Source organism: Nomascus leucogenys, chromosome 17 (genome assembly GCF_006542625.1).
Source record: "Nomascus leucogenys isolate Asia chromosome 17, Asia_NLE_v1, whole genome shotgun sequence".
NCBI lineage: Eukaryota > Metazoa > Chordata > Mammalia > Primates > Hylobatidae > Nomascus > Nomascus leucogenys.
Genome location: NC_044397.1, coordinates 83,388,797 through 83,410,762, shown reverse-complemented (window position 1 = coordinate 83,410,762; position 21,966 = coordinate 83,388,797). Strand labels below are relative to the sequence as shown.

Below are 21,966 nucleotides of genomic sequence, written 5' to 3'. Positions count from 1 at the left end.
CAGTGCCCCAGCCTGCGTCAGCAGGGGCCACCTGGAGGGCTCCTCCGGGAGAGGCATTCTCGTGTGTCCCCCGCACCTCCCTGCCCCGTGGTACCCCTTGTGAGTCACCATCACACTGGGCCTCCTGCCGCCTACCTGGGACATCGCTCAACCTTGTCCTAACCTCTCTCCCTCCCCTCCTGCCTCATTTCAGGTGAATACATCAAGACCTGGAGGCCACGGTACTTCCTGCTGAAGAGCGACGGCTCCTTCATTGGGTACAAGGAGAGGCCCGAGGCCCCTGATCAGACCCTACCCCCCTTAAACAACTTCTCTGTAGCAGGTGTGTCTTGGGATGAGTGGGTCAGTGTTCTGGTGCTCACAGGATGGCTGGCGGGTCTTAGGGGCTTGTGGGACTTGTTCATTGAGCCGTGGGCCTGTCCTGGGCCTGCTTGCCCTTGGATCTGTTTTCGCCCTTCCCCTGCTCTCCCCTCCTTGTTAGCTGGCCAGGCAGGGCTGTCCTGTGGGGCGATGCAGAGTGGGAGGGAAGGAGAAGCCAGGGCACTTGCCCACACCCAGCCCCATGCATTGCCTCCTTGTGGTTCCAGCTTCTGTCGGCCAGGCCTTGGGGTCCCCAGCTGGTGGCAGGTGCCTCCCATCCTGTGCTTTGGTAACAGTCGCCATCCTCTGTCCCTCGGACGTAGAGGGGTCACAGCTTCCCACTCAGCCGGTCACAGGGCTGGCCTCGCGTCCTCTGTCCCTCCGTGATACACAAAGGGATGTCTTCCAGCCAGACCCTGGCAGTGAAGTTTCACAAGCCCCAAGCTCTTGACCGAGCCTTGGAGAATACGGTCCTGACCATATCCTTGCCCCCTTCCGCTGCTTTCCTTCCTTGCTGACCTGATGGGTCACCATGTCCTGTTGTTCTGCCTGCTAAGAACATTACAGAGGCACCCCCATCTCCACCGCCAGTGCCTTAGCTCAGACCACCATCCTCTCCTGCCATGCTCTGGAACCCAGTCCCCGTCCCACGCTGCTCTGCATGAAGCCTTTTCCTGGTTGCTCTCCACGTGTGCTGGTGACCCTGACACATCTGTTCCCAACCTCAGTGTCTCACTAGAACTCCCAGCCTATCCCAGGCTGCTCCTTGGACACATCTCCCCAAGTGTCTTCAAGGTCCCTCATATGTGCCACATCCCAACCTGACCTTCAGGCCTCTCCCAGCTTTCTATTCCTGTCTCTGTCTCAGGGACGGCAGGCCAAGAGGCCTGGACCTGGTCCTCAGTGCCCTCTCCCCATGGCCTGTCTGCAGGGCTCCACTCTGGTGTGGCCCCATCCTCCCTAGCTGGCTCCCCACCTCCCTGGCCTTCCGACCTCCAGTCTCACCCTCTACATGGCAGCCAGAGGGATCAGTCTCAGTCTGTTCGTGTCCCTTCCCTATCTAAAGCCTTCTGTGGCTCCCTGCTGCCCTGAGGACAAAGTCCAGATTCTTTCCCATGGCCTCCAAAGCCCTGCCCGGGTGGCCCCAGCCCACCTCTCCAGGCCTGTCTCTCACCCCTCCTCACTCTTGGAGCAGAATTGGCCACCCCCTGAGGATGTTGAACCTCCTGTCACCTCTCACCTCTGAGCATCTGTTCTCTGTGTACCCTCTAAGTTCCCTTTTCCTTCAGGGCTTAGTTCAGAGAAGCTGCTTCCTCTGGGAAGTCCCCCCACCCACCAGGCTGGGTTGGATGCTACCTCTGAGCTTCTGCACACCTCTAGGCTTGTCCCCATCGCGGCCCTGTCTATGGAGCCATCATTCTCTGGTGGGCTTCTCTCCTTCCACACACACATTAGACCCTGAGCCCTGTGAGAACAGGACCAGGGCTGTGTCAATCTCTAGAGTGTCCCCAGCACCATCTAGCGTGGGGCTGGGCCTGTGGGAGGTGGCTCGGGCACTTTGGGCTGCAGGTTGGCAGGGCTATCCCCTCAGCCCCCTGCTATCTGTTCCCTCTGCCTGCAGAATGCCAGCTGATGAAGACCGAGAGGCCGCGACCCAACACCTTTGTCATACGCTGCCTGCAGTGGACCACAGTCATCGAGAGGACCTTCCACGTGGATTCTCCAGATGAGAGGTGAGTCTGGGCCTCTGTGTGGCTGCCCTTGAGAGGGAGCAAGCCTGGTGTGAGGAGAAAAGGTACAGATGGAGAGATTTTCCCTGGGATCCTACATAGGGGTTTCCTGTCTGCACTTCTGGTGGGGGGGGTCTCCCCAGCTGGGGCTGAGAAGAGCTGGGGTTCTTAGTCTGAAGACCCTACTCTGCCCTCTGACTTGCGGGTGCATCGGAATCACAGGCAGAGCTCTTGAAATGTCCAGACCGCTGGGCCTTGCCTCAAGACCTGTGACTACCTGGAGATCTGCCCAGGGTCAGGGAGCTACATTCTTTTTTTTTTTTTTTTTTGAAATGGAGTTTCGTTCTTGTTGCCCAAGTTGGAATGCAGTGGCATGATCTTGGCTCACTGCAACCTCCACATCCTGGGTTCAAGCGATTTTCCTGCCTCAGTCTCCCGAGTAGCTGGGATTACAGGCATGTGCCACCATGCCCGGCTTAGTTTTTGTATTTTTAGTAGAAAAGGGGCTTCTCCATATTAGCCAGGCTGGTCTCAAACTCCTGACCTCAGGTGATCCACCTGCCTCGGCCTCCCAAAGTGCTGGGATTACAGGTGCAAGCCACCACACCTGACCCTCTTTTTCTTTTCTTTTTTTTTTTTTGTTTGAGACAGAGTCTTGCTCTGTTGCCCAGGCTGGAGTGTAGTGGTGCCATCTCAGTTTACTGCAACCTCCGCCTCCCAGGTTCAAGTGATTCTCCTGCCTCAGCCTCCCAAGTAGCTGGGATTACAGGCACATGCCACCACACCTGGCTAATTTTTGTATTTTTAGTAGAGACAGGGTTTCGCCATGTTGGCCAGACTGGTCTCGAACTTCTGGCCTCAGATGATCTCCCTCAGCCTCCAAAGTGCTGGGATTACAGGCGTGAGCCACCCTGCCCGGCAGGAACTACATTCTTAATGAGCATCTCTATTGATTTTGAGGCAGGTGGTCCAGAGAGTCATTTTAAAAAGATCAATTTAGTAATCAGAAGAGATGATAAAGACTCATCTATTTCAAAATTGAAACAGTATAAGGAGGTGTCTAGTGGGAGCTTCCCCCATCCTGCCCTTTCCATCCACCTTCCTGCCCCCCAGTTAATCACTGTTCTTAGGTGCCCTCGAAGAGCAGAGGGAGACTTTTGTGCCTGGCTGCCTTTTTTTTTTTTTTTCTTAAATACAAAAGGTAGCATTGTACATGCTTCTGGACTTAGTGTACCTTGGGGGATTTGCCTTGATATATGGAGAGATGCAGCTTCTTTGTTTCATGTTTTGCTTTCTTTTTTTTTTGGACAGTTGGACATGCGTGTCCCAAGTGTGTTTAGCCATTCTTTATTGTGATGACTGGGGTTGTTTCCAGCCTTTGGCTCGTTATAAGCAATGCTGCAGTGAAATAGCCGTGTCTGTCTCGTTTGATGTGTGCACAGGTAGACCTGTGTGACGAGTGCTTAGATGCAGGATTGCCAGGGCACAGGGAAAATGAGTTTGTAGTTTTGCGATGTTTCCATTAGGCGATGTCTGAGAGTGCCCCCATGGCCTTGTGTTTTCAAACATTTGGATTTGTACCAGTCTGAGCAGTGGAAAAATTCAGCACCTCAGGTTGTTTAACTTTACTTTCTTTCTCTGTGGATGAGTTTGACTCTCAAGGGCCATGTGAGTTCCTATTCTGAACTGTCTATATTGTCTATTTTTCTGTTGGGTAGTTGTTCTTTTTCTTATTTATGTATTAGCTCTTTATAGATTAAGGAGCTTTGCCCTTTGTAATCAGTGGGAAATGTTTCTTTTTCCCACTTTGTCCTTTTGGGCCTCACTTTGAGAAACAGTTTTCTAGCTTATCTATGGGGTAAGGTTGCAGCAGACCCTCTGGAGAGCCCTAAAATCGTGCCGTCCAAGAAAACTTCCGGTCATTGTGGAAATGCCCTGTATCTGCACTGTCCAGTAGGCACCTGTGCTGATTGCCTGTGCTGACTGCTTGTGCCGATTGGGCATTCGAAATACAGCCACCAAGGAATGGATTTCTTCTAGTTTATTTTAATTGATTTAAAGAGCCACATATGGCCAGTGGCTACCTTCTTGGACAGTACAGCTCAGGAACCCACAATATCATGAGACTTGTTACTATAACCTATACTATAATTATTGTTGCACATCCTCCCAAGGTAAAAAATATACTTGCCCCACTGAGGGGAACAAAATCACCATCTCAAGCCAGCTGAGGTGCTACTCAGTTGAAAACTATAGACCAAAACATGAATGGCCAGTAAAAACAGATCAAGACCAGTAGGTGTATAGGTCCTGGGTGTTGGGCTGGGTTTTGAAGACTGGATAGGAGTTAGCCACGGAGATAGCAAGGAGAAAAGTTCAGAAGGGACAGCATATGCAAAGGCCTGGAGGTGAAATAGCTCATGCATTCCAGGGACCACAGGGGGTTCTGTGTCACCAGAGAACCAAGGGGCCAGGAGTGTTGGAAGAGGGGAAGTGGAGGCGCTCGAAGCTGGAGAGCTCAGCCAAGGCCTTGGACTCCAGGTGGAGATCCCCACAGGGCTTGGCAGGCGCTTAGTAAATTGGGGTTTGTCCCAGGGTAGTTACCCGATGCAGAGGGATGATAAATAGGAGCGGCTGATGCAGCAGTACCTGGCACAGTTTGCAAGCCGGAATGGGAGCAGGGAGCTGACAGAGTGTTTTAGTAGGCAGGAGAGATGGTCTCGTTTCCATTTTCACAAGACAACATGCCTTCCTTTACCAAGATTCTGTAGGCTGGAGAGCCCCACCTGCCTTTTCTTCTTGGTACCTGCTGCTGTTGCCAAAGAGAAAACTGCTGGAATGACTAAGAGACTAGGTCCCAGATTTCTGACCTTAACTATGGGTGGGTGGAGGGGGTGAACCAGAAACCCAGCAAGAGGGAGGCCCCCTCCACTCTGCTCCTGGCTGACTGATGCTGTCCTCACAGCCCTGGCCCACACAGGCTGATGTCAGCTGGCCTCTCTTAAGCCTGGGGAGGGAGGCAGGGGTTGCAGGGCAGGTGGGTGCCAGTCGGTGACTGCTTGTTGGCTAGGTGCTGCAGCGCCTCCTCACTGGGCTCCTGGTTGCCTCTCCAGCTGGAGAGATCCTCCTCCCTGTCCCCCACTTCCCTGCAGATGTGTTTCACATGGAGAAAAGTTGAAAGAATAGTATAATGAATGGACGTCCAGGCGCCCCACTCCTAGACTCTGCAGTTCAGCATTCACCGTGTGTGCTTCATCTGGTTGTGTTTTATGCTGAACTTGAACTTGTGTTCATACTTAGTGACACTTCTTAGTGTTTCAGCAGGCATCTCCTAAGAATAAGGACTTTCTCCTACAGAATCATGATGCTGTCACGCCTGAGATGATTATAATCTTTGTTTGCTAGTAACTTCTCCTTATCCATGCCATACTTGAATTTCTTGAGTTACCTTTTGAAGGATATGCAACCTTTAGAACATTGTTTTCAAACCAGTATTCATTCAAGGTACACGTGTCTCTTTGACTTGTTTTATTTAATCTAGTTCAGCCCTTTGTCTTTTTTTTTTCCTCCCCAAGACATTGATTTTTCATTTATTTATTTATTTATTTTTTTGACAAGCCAGGCTAGTTGTCTTATAGAATGTCACACCTTCTGAGTGTGTCATATTATTGCCTTTCGGTGTTGTTTACTTTTGTTCCCCATGTCTGTATTTCTTGTAAACTAGAATTAAGCCTGGAACAGGGTTGGCAAACTATGGCCCTGCCTTCCATTTTTGTAAATAAAGTTTTATTGGAACATGACTATGTCCATTTGTTCATGAATAGTCTGGCTGCTTTTGGCTTACTATGGCTGAGTTAAGCAGTTGTGACAAAGACTGTCTTGCAAAGCCTAAAAAATTTAATTATTGGCCCTTTTAAAATTTTAATTAAAATTTTTTAAATTTAAAACTTTTCTTTTAGAGACAAGTTCTTGCTCTGTTGCCCAGGCTGGAGTGCAGCGGTGCAATCATAGCTCACTACAGCCTCAAACTCCTGGGCTTAACCCATCCTTATGCCTCAGGATCCCGAGTAGCTGGGACTATAGGTGTGCATCACCATGCCTGGCTAATTTTTAAATTTCTTTGTGGAGACAGAGTCTTGCTATGTTGTCCAGACCGGTCTGGAACTCCTGGTCTCAAGCAATTCTCCCTCCTCGACCTCCCAAAGTGCTGGGATTATAGGCACAAACCACCACACCCAGCTTTCTGGTCCTTGATGGAAAAAGTTTGCAGATCCCTGGTCTTGGCAGGCGAGAATACTTAATAGTGCATCAGGTGAGTATGATCTTTTTGTTGTTGTGACAGGGTCTCTGTTGCCCAGGCTGCAGTGCAGTGGCAGAATCACGACTCACCGCAGCCTCAATCTCCCAGATTTAGGTGATCCTCCCATCCCAGCCTCCCTAGTAGCTAGAACTACAGGCGTCTGCCACCACACCGGGCTAATTTTTGTATTTTTCGTAGAGATGGGGTTTCACCATGTTGCCCAGGCTGGTCTTGAACTCCTGGGCTCAAGTGATCTGCCCATCTTAACCTCCCAGAGTGCCAAGATTACAGCCATGAGCCACTGTGCCTGGCCATGTGTGATCTTTTTGATGTAAATCTTTCTTTCTTTTTTTTTTAGACAGAGTTTCACTCTTGTTGCTCAGGCTGGAGTACAATGGCACGATCTTGGCTCACTGCAACATCTTCCTCCTGGGTTGAAGTGATTCTCACACCTCAGCCTCCTGAGTAGCTGGGATGACAGGCATGTGCCACCATGCCTAGCTCATTTTGTATTTTTAGTAGAGATGGGGTTTCTCCACGTTGGTCAGGCTGGTCTCGAACTCCTGACCTCAGGTGATCCGCCCTCCTCGGCCTCCCAAAATGCTGGGATTACAAGCGTGAGCCACCGTGCCTGGCCTTGATGTAAATCTTATCATGTATTTTCTCTGCTTAGAACTCTGAATGGCTTTCACTCCCACTTAGAGTAAACTCCAAGGTCTGTGCTGTGTCCTGCAGAGTCCTGTATGATCCAGCGACCTCTCCAGAAGCGTTTCCTACCACAAGCACCCTCACTTAGCCACGTGTCTCCTTGCTGTTCCTTAAACATGCCCAGCACATCTCTTGCTCGAGGGCCTCAGGGCTTGCTGTCGCGTTTGTCTAAGGCCTTCTTCCCTGAGATGCCATCACAGCTCTCCCCGACTCCACGAGGTCTCTGCCCCAGTGCCACCGCCCCGGTGCATCCCGCCCTGCCTCCCTTCGCTGTCTTGCCCTTCCCCAGCTGTGCTTTTCTTCACAGCACCTGTCCACCAAGTGGGACATTTATATTTATGTATGTATCTGGCACACAAATGGGTGTTCAGTAAATGTTTGTTGGATAAATAAAAAATAATTAAAACAAATTCTCTGAGCTAGATCCTGTTCGGAGGACTTTACATGTATTAATTTATTTTCTCCTCACAAGGCAGGCTATCTGCGCACAGGGAGGGCTCCAGATGCCCTCCAGCTGTAAATGCCCCTCCAGGTCGGGGAGATGATGGTTAGGGGAGAGTCCCCACAGTCAGCCGTCACTCCCGAAGCAGTGAGGACGGGCTTGTGCATGAAGGACAGCCCTGCCACCTCTGCTCCACCGAGCTTCTCTCTGGGGTGCCCTGCAGGATGGCCCAGGGCTGGGGTCCAGGCCCTGGATTCAGGCCAGCTGCCATGTCTCTCCCTCAGTGGGGCTCAGTTCCCTGGCTGTCATGAGGCACAGAGGAGGAAGTAAACGTGAAGGCACTGGCGCAGGGCCTGCCCGTGGCAGCCTTTGGCACATGCAGCGCTGGTACCTTTCTTACCTCTGTCTCCTCTGCCACCAGCATCTCTTTCCTGGAGGATGCTGGGGTCTCCTCTCACTGCCCCCAGTCCGTAGCCCACACAGCAGCTACTGACTTAAAACAGAAATTTGGAGCCTGTTCACCCCTGACTAAAACCCTTCAGTGACTTCCTGTGGTGCTGAGGATAAGACCCAGATCTCTAACATGGTGGCATGTAGAGCCCGGAGTGGTCTGGGCATGCTCTCCTCCCTGTCCTCATCTCCTCCACTCCTCTCTGTTGGCTGCAGCCATTCTAGCGCCTGTGCGCCTTCCACAGACACCCCAGCCTGCTCCTGCCCTGGGGTCTTTGCCACGCAGTTCCCTCTGCCTGGGTTCCTTTCTCATCCAGTCCCCTGCCTCCTTCCCTGCATTTCATTTATTTCACAGCTGTGTGCCAAGGGCCTGTCCTAGGCACTGGGGATGGCCATTGTTCAGGTCCTGGTTTAAACGTCATCTCCTCAGGCCTCCCCTGACTGCCCTCTGAGAAGGAGTCTCCCTGCTTGGCCCTCACCTTGGAGCTTCTACACACTTGTCTTCCCCTTCAGGTCAGGAGCCCTGATGGGCTTGTCCCCTGCTGCATCCTCAGTGCCCTGAACAAGCCTGGTACACAGAAACGCTCCACATTTGCAGGCCGACTGGGTGAACTCTCATGACAGCCTTCTGAGACCTCACTGTGCTGGGCACCGCTCTCAGCACTTTATGTCCAGTGTCTCATTTCACCCTGATAGGACCCTCTAGTGCCTCACCCACCGAGGCACAGGAAGGGCATACAACCTGCCCAGTGTTGCCTGCAGGAAGGGGCAGAGCTGGGATCCACGCCCAGGCCATCCCCCAGAGCCTGTCCTCTCACCCACTGTGAGGTCCCCAGCTGGTATGGAAGGCAGGCAGCACATTGGGCGGCAATGGCCCCACAGCTCCTGGCCCAGAGCTTGTGCTCGCCCCGTACTGTGCCCTTCCCTTCCCAGTGTTGGTATGGCGAACGTGGCTCCCCCATGTCCCACCCCTGGCCCCGAGCCCAAATGAGGATGAGAAGGTTCCAGAAAATACCAATGGGGGAAGTGCTCTTGGAGGTAGAAGTGCCTGGGTTGTGTCCCTGGCCTCTGTTGGTGGGCAGATGAGCCTCTCTGTGCTTCGGTCTTGTCATTTTAGCACGAAGTGAATGGCAGTACCTACTACACAGGGTTGCTGGGAGGGCGACAGGAGTCCTCCACCATAACGCACAGTGGTACCAGCCTCTGCAAGTGGAAGGTGTTGGTGGGACTGCTGTTGAGTGGCAGGGGTGGGGGCCCCTCTCTGAAAGGCGGGTGCAGATCATGGCTTCCGAGGAGAGTTCTTCCTTCGCTTTGCCCCTGGGCTCCCTGGCTGGGTGTCCCATGAGCCTTCCCTAGAGAGGGTCCCTGCTTTACCCTCCTGAGTCTCGCGTAGCTTTCAGCAGCTTCGCTGAGGCTCAGGGACAGACGGATGGTGCTAAGGAGGAGTAGGCTGTGCACAGGTGAGTGCTAGCTCTGCCACGTCCCTGCTGTGTGACCTTCACAGGTGACTCCACCTCCAGGTGCCTCAGTCCCCACAGCAGAAATGCTGGCTCTTGAGAATTGCAGTGCTCTTGAGAATCAAGCGAGTTGGTGTCTGGAGCTGGCCACTCAGTGCTGTTATTTTTACAGTCGTGGTTTCCCCAGGGGCTCTCCTCTGGGGACTAGAAGATACTTGAGGCCCAGCTTCAGGGGGAGCTCCCCTTTGCCCCAGACCCCATGTTGCAAACCCTTGAGAAGGATCCTGGACAGAGGCCCTTGCTTTTCGTCTGGAATTCCGAGTGCTGCAACCTTGCAACTTTGGTCCAGTTAGAATTGGATCGGAGGGTTGTCAGGCAGCAGGCGAGCCCCAGTTACTCCCGGATAACCTCCTGCATCCCTGTGGTGTCTGGAGCTCTCTGTAGGGTGGGCAGTGGGAGCCAGGGTAGGTGGGGTAGGCCTGCCCCTGCGAGTGTCTTCGGCACTCTCCCCTTCACCCAGCCCTGTGCGCAGTGCTCTGCGCCCACAGCCCACCAACCTCTTAGCCCCAGGCCCTGGTGGAGGGGAGAGCTGGGAGGGCTGAGCTCGTCCAGGTGGCAGAGCCACTCTTGGAGCCCCAGCTGGGGTGGCTCCAGGGACTGTGCTCCTGATTCCCATCCGGAGTAGCCTCCCAGAGCTGCTTCTGGCCTGGTGGTGTGGCTGTGCCGTCCTTCATGTATTCGGGTTCTCTCCACCCCTCTCTTTGAAAACAAAGATGATACCACGCTGTACATCTTAGTCTGCAATCTGCCATCTTCACGTGACAGTCTCTCAAGATCTTTATATATGAGAGACATATTTTCCTTTTTAATATATTCACTGTATCTCTTAGGAGATCTGTGATTTTTTTTTCCCCAATCCACCATCATTTACTCAGAGTCAGCATTAAAAAAATTTAAAATTTGTGAGAGGACAACTATGTCTGATAAAGCATGTCATGGAAGGCCGGGCACGGTGGCTCACACCTGTAATCCCAGCACTTGGGGAGACCGAGGCAGGCAGATCATGAGGTCAAGAGATCGAGACCATCCTGGCCAACATGGTGAAACCCTGTCTCTACTAAAAATACAAAAATTAGCTGGGCGTGGTGGCGGGTGCCTGTAGTTCCAGCTACTCTGGAGGCTGAGGCAGGAGAATCGCTTAAACCTGGGAGCCACTGCACTCCAGTCTGTCAACAAAGCGAGACTCTGTCTCCAAAAACAAAAAGAAACAAAAAAGAAAAAAGCTTGTCATGGAATGGGCTCCTGCCCCGCCCCCTCCCCCCTTTATTTTTGAAAAACAGGAATATTAGTGTAGGGTTTGGGAATTAGGCTGTAATTTGTTCCAAAGGGGGCATGGGTTAAAGCAAGTTGAGAAATACTGGCTTGAGATGTTGGGCCAGGGACTGCAGAAGCCAACACCGCTCTGCCCGAGTTTGCACCAGGGCTCAGTGCGTGCTCTGCCCGGGTCTGCACTGGGCCCTGCTGCGCCCTGGCCCTGGGGCCACTTGGACTTTGGCTGCCTCACTCTTTCATTACCCAAGTATCTACTGAGTATCCACCATGAGTTCTGGGGGCAGAACTGTGTTCAAAGCAGGTGGGAATCTCTGCCTCCGTGGGGTGGACATAGATGGGTTATGGGGACTCCGGTCTCTGAGTGGGTGGGGAGGGCAGCGTGCCTTTTGTGATTCCAGCTACCTGTGATTCCACAGGCCTTTTGTGATTCCAGCTACCAAGCCTGGAGCAACTGCTATTTTTCTGGAATCTGGTTTTTTAATCTGTGCCTCAGTTCGTCCTTCATAATGGGTGGGAGTAGGGGTAGTTGATGATAGCGAGTGCTTCCCATTTGTTATTAGAGGCTGTTCCTTTCCCTCGACTCCCAGTTCCCCTCCCTTGGAGGCAGGCAGGGCTCCAGGATCATGACTTCTCTTCTGGAGATGTTTGTGCCTATGGGAGCATGTGTCTGCAGAAGTTCATTGTTTTCTAACTTAGGAGCACAGAACTGTATACTGTTCTTCACCTTCCTTAATTTTGAAATTTTTTATAGAGGCGTGGTCTTCCTGCGTTGTCCAGGCTGGTCTGGAATTCCTGGGCTCAAGCAGTCCTCCAGCCTCTGCCTCCCAAATTGCAGGGATTACAGGAGTGAGCCACCTCGCCCAGCCCTGCACCTTCCTTTTTCCCTTAAGATGTCTCAGATCATCCCAAGTCAGCATACAGACCTGCCTCAGTCTTTCCCCCAGCTGCAGAATGTCTCATTGCACAGATACCTCACAGGCATTCTACCTCATGACAGCCTGTGTATTAAACACTGCTGTGATATTTCATCAAATCAAAGGCGCTATCATTGGGGAGGCACCCTGTTTCATATAGTGCCAAGAAAAAGGAGTGCCCAGTTAAATCAAGACAGACCCCAACTGTGAGATGCATCTGCATTCCAGCAGTGTCAAAATGTGGAAGAGGGTGCATGGTGGGACGGATGGAAATGGAAGTAGTTTTGCGTGGTACACCAGGAAATGAGACTGGGGAGGAATATAGCCCAGCAGGGTGTCCCGGCTTGGATTTTGAAGCCCAGTCCCAGCCACACTTGTTCCCTGCCTGACCTTGGGTAGGGGCCCCAGTGCCTCAGGAACACAGGAGCAGTGACACTTGCCCTGGGGCGGGGGCCATCCTGGAAGATGCTGTGAAGGGCTGGCTGCACTCCCTGTGACTTATTTAAATCACTGGGATTTGAGAGGTTGCCTAATTGCACTCTTTGAATTTTCTCATTCTTAGTGAACATTTTATTTTTCCTGTTGGTCATATGGGTATTTTCTAGACACAACGAAATACACAGGGGGTTCAAAATGCATTGGGTTGAAAACACCTAATTGCAGGGTGGTCAAAAATGGGGGATGTGGACAATTTGGTGTAATTCGGCCTAATATATTTTTCATTTTGGTCTCTGGTCATTTTCACTTATTAGGCAGAACAGTTTGTAAGTATCCAAAGAAAATTATTTTCTTTTTTTTTTTTTTGCTGATTGCAGTGGTATGATCATGGCTCACTGCAGCCTCCACCTCCTGGGCTCAAGCAGTTCTCCCACCTTAGCCCCCTGAGTAGCTGAGACCACAGGCATGTGCCACCACACCTGGCTTATTTTTTATCTTTGGTCTCTACAAAATGGGTATCCATGTTGCCTAGGCTGGTCTCAAACTTCCGGATGCAAGCCATCATCCCGTCTCAGTCTCCCAAAGTGCCGGGATTGCAGGTGTGAGCCACCGAGCCCAGCCCAAAGACAGTTCTCTCCCAGCAAGTTCTAAACCATGAGTGACAGAACTAGTTTATTGTTCTGTATTTTATTATTATTATTATATTATTATTATTATTTTGGGATGGAGTCTCGCACTGTTGTCCAGGTTGGAGTGCAGTGGTGTGATCTCGGCTCACTGCAACTTCCGCCTCCTGGGTTCAAGTGATCCTTCTGCCTCAGCCTCCCGAGTAGCTGGGATTACAGGCGCCTGTCACCACGCCCGGCTAATTTTTTGTATTTTTAGTAGAGACTGGGTTTTACTATGTTGGCCAGGCTGGTCTCGAACTCCTGACCTCAAGTGATCCTCCACCTCGGCCTCCCAAAGTGCTGGGATTACAGGTGTGAGCCATCGCACCTGGCCTGTTTTTATTTTTTATTTTTGTTTTTTAAAAACTTTTTAAGAGATGGGTCTTGCTTTGTTGCCTAGGCTGGTCTTGAATGCTTGGGCTCAAGCACTTGGCCCACCTCGGCCTCCCAAAATGCTGGGATTACAGGTGTGAGCCACAGTGCTTAGCCTCTAGTTAACTGTTCTTAAACCAGGCTCCCTTCTGCTGGGACCTACTTCTTGTCCACCAGCTTCTCTCCTCTACATCCCTGGGCTGCCAGGACCTTTGTCCCTGCCATGCAGACTCCCTGCTCCCAGTGGACGGTCCCCTCCAGGGAGTCCTGCGGGCCAGCTCTTGCCTTGTAATGTCTTCAGCGCCTTTGGCTAATGAATGCTGCTTCTTATTCTTGGTTTAACTTTACAAAACATTGGTAACTTATAAACTTGAGCTTGTCATTTGTTCTGAAGAATTCACAGGAGCACTGTCTCTCCCTCATTCAAGGCTCAGGGTGGTGGCTCATTTTCAAGGGGCTGTGAAAAGAGAGGGTCACTCCTTTTTGATCATTTCCCTGCTGCCTGGCTTCAAATGGCCCTCAGGCCAGGTCACTTTAGGGAAATTGGTGATCTCTCTTTGTATTCCACTTTTTTTTTTTTTTGAGATGGAGTCTCTCTTTGTCACCAGGCTGGAGTGCAGTGGTGCGATCTCTGCTCACTGCACCCTCCGCCTCCTGGGTTCAAGCAATTCTCTTGCCTCAGCCTCCTGAGTAGCTGGGATTACAGGCAAATGCCACCCCCAACTAATTTTTGTATTTTTAGTAGAGACGGGGTTTTGCCATGTTAGCCAGGCTGGTCTCGAACTCCTGACCTTGTGATCCATCCGCCTCAGCCTCCCAAAGTGCTGGGATTACAGGCATGAGCCACCGCACCGGGCGTGGAATTTCACTCAGGTCCCTTCAGCTCTCTCTGGTTCTGACAGATCTTGCCCAAATTCCCATGGGTATGTGGTCATTTGCTTGCCTGTTGCAGGGGGTGGCTGGGAGGTGGCACTCAGCCATTCGACTCTGAGGCTCAGGACTCCTGGCTCCTGGGACTCACGTGTGTCCCTGCACAGGGAGGAGTGGATGCGGGCCATCCAGATGGTCGCTAACAGCCTCAAGCAGCGGGCCCCAGGCGAGGACCCCATGGACTACAAGTGTGGCTCCCCCAGTGACTCCTCCGTGGCTGAGGAGATGGAAGTGGCGGTCAGCAAGGCACGGGCTAAAGTGGTAAGTGCTGGGAGCAGGGGTGGGGCTGCCAGCCTGCGGTGCCCCCACCCCCACTGCTGGCCCTGCTCTCCTTGGTTTCCACACACAGTTCAGGGGGCTCAGCTGAGAGACAACAAGGCTGCCCTGCAGGGTGGGGTGATTTCAGGTGGCAGGTGCCCTAGAGTGTGCTCCATGCCCTTGGGGGAGGGAGCAACCTTGGGTGGACCCACTGCAGCTTCGTCCTGGGACGTGGTGAAGACCTGGCTACCCCCACGTCAGAGCCCAGCCCTCCCAAGGCCCTGTGCCTGCAGAGCCTGGTCTGAAGGCCGCTTCAGAACACACAGTTGCTGCCCAGAGCCTCCCTTCCTGCTTCAGCCTAAGTCATTTGGCAACAGTGTCTTTTGGTTTTCCTCTTTCTTTTGTTAAAATTTCCTCCCACGGGCCATGAGCCAGGCGCTGACTGCCCCCACTCTCCCTGTCCCTGGCAGACCATGAATGACTTCGACTATCTCAAACTCCTTGGCAAGGGAACCTTTGGCAAAGTCATCCTGGTGCGGGAGAAGGCCACTGGCCGCTACTACGCCATGAAGATCCTGCGGAAGGAAGTCATCATTGCCAAGGTGCGTGCCCCGGGAACTGAGCTCGCCGGCCTCTGTGGGGGCTGCGGCCTGGAGCCTGACCCTGAGGCCTGGACGCTTACCCGTGCTTTCTGCTGCCGTGGGCTTATTTCCCCCACAAATTCCCCCTAGTCAGAAAAGGGGGAGCCTGAGGCCCAGAGAGGAGCAGCAGGCCCTGCTGCTGAGTCCCCACCTCCACCCTCTGGTAGGGGCTGGGGGTGCCTGTGGAGGGAGAGAGCTTCGGGGCCCCACCCAGCAGGTACTGTCAAGGGAGGCTGGGGCCTGTTGGGGAGGCTGTGAGGATGTCCCTGTTGGGGAGGCCAGGGCTCTGCTCAGGGTATCCCAGGTGGAGGCCAGGCCAGGAATGGAATTCTACTTTTTCCCTTATTTGAATTTTTTGTAGTGGAAGATTCCAAAGACATTCAAAAATTTAACAAGAAAATAAATATTACGGACCCCCATGTAGCCATTGTCCAGTTTAACCAGTTATCAGTGTTTAGCCAGCCTTGTTTCCTTAGCTCTGCCTGTCCCTCTTGTTCTGGAATACTTTAAGGCCTGTCCTAGACAACACGTCACTTCACTCATCCATACTCGAGCACGTGTCCTGACAGATGAAGCCTGTAAAGAATATAATCATGTGGTGCTGCCATCAGAGCCAACCAAATTAACTGTTCATTCCTGATGTGATGATTAGGCCTAAGGCAGCATTCCTCAGCCTCAGCACTATTAACATTTTGGGACAGATCGTTCTGTGCTGTAGGGGCAGCCCTGTGCATTGTAGGGTTTTAGCAGCACCCCTGGCTTCTACCCACTAAAGCCAATAATAGCTCCCCAAGTTGTGACAATCCAAAATGACTTTTGGGTTGGGCGCCACAGCTCACGCCTGTAATTCCAGCACTTTAGAAGGCTGAGGTGGGAGGATCGCTTGAGCCCAGGAGTTCGAGACCAGCCTGAGCAACAAAGCGAGACCCTGTCTCTATAAAAATAAAAGTAAATTAGCTGGGCATAGTGGCGTGCACCTGTAGTCCCCGCTGCTCAGGAGGCTGAAGTGGGAGGATCAATTGAGCCTCAGAGGTTGAGGCTGTAGTGACCCATGTTCACACCACTGCACTCCAACCTGGGCGACAGAGCCAGACCCCCAGCTAAAAAGAAAAAGGAAAAAAAAAAAAAAGACTTCAGACATTCTCAGGTGTCCCCTGGGGATAAACTTGACCCAGGGAGAGCCTGTGTTCAAGTTGCTGCATGTGGCTCCAGATTTTTGGAACCACTCCTGGTGGTTCTGCTGTACAGTCAGGTACCAAATTAGAACCTGAATTAGAGTCACTCAAAGGGCTTGTGAGAGACAGTGCTGGACCCACCCCGAGTTTCTGACTCAGTGGGCCTGGGGGTAGGTCCCAGGAACTTGCATTGCTGCCAGTTCCCAGGCGGTGCTGATGTGCTGTGTGGGGACCACACCAAGAAGCACTGTTCTGCTGTCTGGAGCTTTGTTAGGTCCACTTCCTTCATTGGGCAAGAACGCTTTCTAGGTGGGACTTCCCACAGCCTGTGGTGGCACCTTGGGGCTCTCGTGATGTCTGTTTGTCTCCCTTGCAGGGATGTCACAGCTGTCTTGCCCCTAGCAGCCTGGTCCTTATATTGTGACATTCCTGCTGACTTTTCACTTGTGGCTTTGAGAGCCACTGATGATCCTCATCTGGGTCTGCTATTTGCTGAGGGTTTGCAGGCATTCACTTTCCACTCCTGTGATTTTCTGCATTTATGGCTGGGAATGGAATTGCATTTCACAAGGCCTTGCTCCCCTTCCTCGGGTTGGGGCGGGGTGGGCAGGTGTGGTGTTGCCCACCAGCCCCTCACCCGCAGTCTGTCTGCAGGACGAAGTCGCTCACACAGTCACCGAGAGCCGGGTCCTCCAGAACACCAGGCACCCGTTCCTCACTGTGAGTTGCCCTCCCCTTCCCAGACAGTGTGAGGTCAGACTTTGGACAGAGCTCAGAGAAAGAGCCCAAATCTTCTGCTACAAAGCACAGCCTTGGGGTAGGCCAGGCGGGCAGGGCAAGGTGTTGCTGTGCCCTGCCAAGTCATCCAAACCAAGCCATGTGGTGGGGGTGAGCAGGCTCGGGGTGTGGGAGGGTGACAGCTTCTTCATAGATGGTGGCTTCATGTAAGCATTTGAACCAACTGAAGATATCACATTATTTGATGGCTGCTGTCTCTGTGAGTTAGGAGCACTTAGCCCAGCTGGTTGAAGTGGAAACATTATTTTTTTTGTTTTTGTTTTCAGATATGCTCATAGAAGCAGATGTGTTAGCATTGTGTTGTCTGTCAGCCTGGACTGAGTAGATGCCTGTTTGGGCTGCAGTCTCCATCAAGGCCAGTGGCCACCAGTTAAATGGACTAGATTGAGGATGGCTTATGTGTCATTTCTTTATCTCAGTTGCTGTCCAGGTATCCTATTAAGCCACAGTACTTTTTCAAATAAAATCTTACGAGGTACCTCAGTGTAGAAAACAGAATAGTTGAGTTGTCATGAGCTGAAGGACCCCCTGGTGGGAGTCTCTGAGGAACTCTCTGTAGATCTCCTTAGTGCAGTCGAGAACTACTGTTTGTTGGCTGACAGCCTGCCCATCCTGTCATTGAAGTTGGCTCCCAAGCCTTTGCCACTCCCAGCCACAGCAGACATCACTTGTGTGTGTAAGTTGAACACATTTTACTGTAAAAACAAGAGCCCTGGTTGCTCAGAACAGCTCTAGTTCTCCCCTGGCTGTGCCTGATGGAGGCAGAGGACAAGATGGTTCAGCATGTAACCCTTTCCTACCGCAGAGCCATGCCTTCACTTAATGCCCCAAAAGGTGCAGCTGGTATGTGAACCCCCTCTGGCTGACTCCCGGGGGGCCCAGCCAGGGCAGGTGCGTGTGTGCAGAATAAGCAGGGCCAGGGCCGCCCCGCCCTGGCATGGCGCAGCAGAGCCCTCCCACCTCCCACCCTCCTGCCTTCATCCCCCAGGCGCTGAAGTACGCCTTCCAGACCCACGACCGCCTGTGCTTCGTGATGGAGTACGCCAACGGGGGTGAGGTGAGCCGCGGCTGCCTTGGCTTTGCCCTCTGGGGCCTCCTTCCTTAGGGTGGGGCGGGATGGAGAGGAGCTGTGGGTGAGACGGAAGGGTGGAGGGAAATTTCAATGTCATCTTGTGCCCCTCTCCCTTGAGGCAGGCGGCATCGTCTCCATTTTGGGGGCGGTCATTGAGGCTCAGAGAGGTTAAGTGGCTTGCCCAAGTTCACACAGCTAGTGAGTGGGTGGGTCAGGTCCAAACCAGTCCAGAGAGATGTAGAGAGGGCTGTGGGGCGACAGCATTGGGAAGGATGGTCTTAAAGGCCCCAGAGAAAGCCCCCAAGGGTTAAAACCTAGCAGCCCTCTGTTCTCGTGTCCTCCCGAAGTGGATTCCCGCAGCCGCCCAGCTCCCCCTTACAAGAGTCGCCTCACTTCTGTCACCCACTCCTTGCCTCGCGCCTTCTCTGTGCAGCGGTTGGCACCCCTGCATTGGGATGCGTGGTTTGCTCATCTGTCGGATCTGGGCTTGCCCATGGCCTATTGTTACTTCGTCATGACGTGTGCTTCTCTTTGCCTCCATGCCGTCCTCCCTCCTCTGTCTCGGATGTCCCTCCCATACCCTCTCGTGGGTGCCTCCTGGCGAACCCTCGCCCTTCACCCCCAGCTCTGTGTCACTTGTGAGCTTCTTCTGCGCCGTGCCTTGATTGGTCCCTTTAGCTGTCACTTGCTGGTTCATGACACAGGTGTCACCACATCATTGCGCTGGGGCAGGGGTTGGGAAGGTGAGGGCAGGTGGGTGGGCTGGGGCCTGACCTCCTCTCCCCACCCCTTCCTCATGCAGCTGTTCTTCCACCTGTCCCGGGAGCGTGTCTTCACAGAGGAGCGGGCCCGGTTTTATGGTGCAGAGATCGTCTCGGCTCTTGAGTACTTGCACTCGCGGGATGTGGTATACCGCGACATCAAGGTTAGTGGCAGGGTGTGCACCAGGCTGACCTGTGGCATGCACACCACATGGGACTCACACTGGGGAGGTGGGGCTGAGCTTCTGCCCTCATTCGCCAAGCTCCCCACCAAGGTCCAGGGTGGTGGTTCTGTAGCAAGTGGCCCCAAGTAGGGACCTTTCCAAGCCTCCCATGAGCACTCCTAGGCCGCTAGTGGAGTGTGAACTGGCACAATACCTACTTTATTTTTATTTATTTATTTATTTGTTTATTTATTTATTTTTGAGGAGTCTTGCTCTGTTGAGTGCAGTGATCTCGGCTCGCTGCAGCCTCCGCCTCCCGGGTTCAAGCGATTGTCCTGCCTCAGCCTCCTGAGTAGTTGGGATTACAGGTGCCCGCCACCATGCCCAGCTAATTTTTGTATTTTTAGTAGAGATGGGGTTTCACCACATTGGCCAGGCTGGTCTCAAACTCCTGACCTCGTGATCCACCCACCTCAGCCTCCCAAAGTGCTTGGATTACAGGCATGAGCCCCCGTGCCCGGCCAAGTTTAGAAGACAGTTTGGCAGTGTCCACCAAAGCTGAGCACCAGCCATCTGCCCTAGCTGTGTGCACAGGAGAAGTGGGGACACACACTCACCTTAGAAAGTGTCCCCCTCACTCAGCAGCAGGACTCACTCTAGCCCCAACTGGAACAACCCAAGTATCCACTGTGAGAGGAGCGGTCAGATCCACTGTGGAGTGTTCTCACAGTGGGGCGCCACACAGCAGTTAGGAATGAGCTACAGCTACACATGACAGTGTGGACGCGTCTCATAGGCTAATGTCGAGGGAAAGCCGCACAGAGGAGGTGAGTCCACAGTTCACAGGTGTGTCTGTGTGCAGTGGTACAGACGGGAAGTAGAAGTTAATTCTTGTGGGGGATGGTCAGTAACCGGGAGGGGCACACAGGGCCTTCTGGGGGAGATGCCACCTCAGCCTCGAAAGTAGCTGGGACTATGGGTGTGTGCCACCATGCCTGGCTAATTTTTTTTTATATTAAAAAATATGGAGATGGAGTCTTGCTGTGTTGCCCAGGCTGGTCTCAAACTCCTGGCGCTGGGACTATGGGTGTGTGCCACCATGCCTGGCTAATATTTTTTTTATATTAAAAAATATGGAGATGGAGTCTTGCTGTGTTGCCCAGGCTGGTCTCAAACTCCTGGGTTCAAGCAATCCTGCCACTTAAGCCCCCCAAAGTGCTGGGATTACACGTGTGACCCACTTTGCTTGGCTGCATATTTCATAATTAAAAGACAAAAAGTCTAGAAAAAAAGAATAGAAGAAAGCTAGTGCTCCCACGTTCGAACTTAAGAACCGCAGTTCACAATGGGGGCAGTGGGTGGACAGGGCCTGGCTCTCGTTGAACACATTTTACCCAGGTACCCTGGGGTTGGGCCAGGGGGTGGGGAGGTTTGGGTCTGGCCTCTCTCTGAGCCTCAGAGGGTGAGGCTGTATGTGCTGGGCCCAGCCTGGCATGGGAGGGTGGATGTCCAGGAGCCCTGGGCATCTTTCCCTGGAAGGAAAAGCTGGGGCGGCAGGAAGCCTTGGGAGCATGCGCCTGAGATCCATTGACTTTTCCAACAGCTGGAAAACCTCATGCTGGACAAAGATGGCCACATCAAGATCACTGACTTTGGCCTCTGCAAAGAAGGCATCAGTGATGGGGCCACCATGAAAACCTTCTGTGGGACCCCGGAGTACCTGGCGCCTGAGGTGTCTGGGGTTGGCGGGGGTAGGAACATGTGAGACCAAGGGTAGGGGGAACCCCCAGACCTGTGTGTTTCCAGCCCAGATGCCCTGAGGGCAGGACTATGATGCCAGCCTCAGGGCCACGGGCCCAGCCCTCATTTCTCCTCCGTCCTCAGGTGCTGGAGGACAATGACTATGGCCGGGCCGTGGACTGGTGGGGGCTGGGCGTGGTCATGTACGAGATGATGTGCGGCCGCCTGCCCTTCTACAACCAGGACCACGAGCGCCTCTTCGAGCTCATCCTCATGGAAGAGATCCGCTTCCCGCGCACGCTCAGCCCTGAGGCCAAGTCCCTGCTTGCCGGGCTGCTTAAGAAGGACCCCAAGCAGAGGTGAGGGCTGGCGTTGGCCCCGCCCAGCCCAGCGCCAGCTGCTGCCACTGTCCCTGTGGCCTGGAGGGGGCAGCGTCCACAAGGGCGCTCGCTTGTGGGGTCACAGTGTGTGTTGTCCCCACACAGCCCCTGAAAGTGTCCACAGTGGCACTTAGGGAGTGCTCCCCCCAGGGCAGGCCCATCCTTGACACTGCCTTATTTTACGGGGACACTGAGGAACAGGGCATCCCCTGGGCCTGGCTGGGGCCTCCAAACCATGTGTGGCAGAGCCAGGATAGGAACCGAGCCTGCCCTACTAACTCCCTTTCTGGACTCAGGGTAAGGCCAGGCAGTGAGGACACGTGGGTCCGGGTTGCTGACTCCCTGGCTCTGACCCTGGGTACGTGAGCTCCCTCCCTGAGCCTCGATTTCCTCCTCTGTGAAGTGGTGGTTTGTGGTCAAGGCAGAATCATTAAGGGCCGTACAGGGCCTGCCTGCACCGAAAGCCCGTCTCCCCGAACCCAGCCGCTCCGGGAGGCAGTTGCTGACGGCCGTCTCTGCACAGGCTTGGTGGGGGGCCCAGCGATGCCAAGGAGGTCATGGAGCACAGGTTCTTCCTCAGCATCAACTGGCAGGATGTGGTCCAGAAGAAGGTGAGCCCCATTGCCTACCCCAGCAGGACCCTCAGGGACCTGGCCCACTTGTGGTGACCTTGGTTGAGGCCTCCTGGCCTCAGGGTCCCTGAGCCTGAGCTCCTCTCCTCCGTAGCTCCTGCCACCCTTCAAACCTCAGGTCACGTCCGAGGTTGACACAAGGTACTTCGATGATGAATTCACCGCCCAGTCCATCACAATCACACCCCCTGACCGCTGTGAGTGCCTGGGGCTCCCGCGCTGGTATGCCTGCCCCGATGGTGGA

The 21,966-nt window shown here is 53.3% G+C and overlaps 1 protein-coding gene across 7 annotated transcripts in view; it reads left to right on the top strand.

The window, feature by feature from the left end:
- Window positions 1–21,966, top strand: part of AKT2 (AKT serine/threonine kinase 2) — a 54,993-nt gene that overhangs the window by 28,353 nt on the left and 4,674 nt on the right. For all 7 annotated transcript variants that reach the window (XM_030795664.1, XM_030795658.1, XM_030795662.1 and 4 more), the window contains 11 exons: window positions 194–322; window positions 1,982–2,093; window positions 14,209–14,362; window positions 14,830–14,961; window positions 16,830–16,895; window positions 17,962–18,030; window positions 18,848–18,970; window positions 20,574–20,702; window positions 20,855–21,069; window positions 21,614–21,701; window positions 21,817–21,919. In XM_030795664.1, the coding sequence (XP_030651524.1) occupies window positions 1,993–2,093; window positions 14,209–14,362; window positions 14,830–14,961; window positions 16,830–16,895; window positions 17,962–18,030; window positions 18,848–18,970; window positions 20,574–20,702; window positions 20,855–21,069; window positions 21,614–21,701; window positions 21,817–21,919 (1,180 nt within the window). In that variant the 5' untranslated portion in view covers window positions 194–322; window positions 1,982–1,992. The remainder of the gene's footprint in view (window positions 1–193; window positions 323–1,981; window positions 2,094–14,208; window positions 14,363–14,829; window positions 14,962–16,829; window positions 16,896–17,961; window positions 18,031–18,847; window positions 18,971–20,573; window positions 20,703–20,854; window positions 21,070–21,613; window positions 21,702–21,816; window positions 21,920–21,966) is intronic.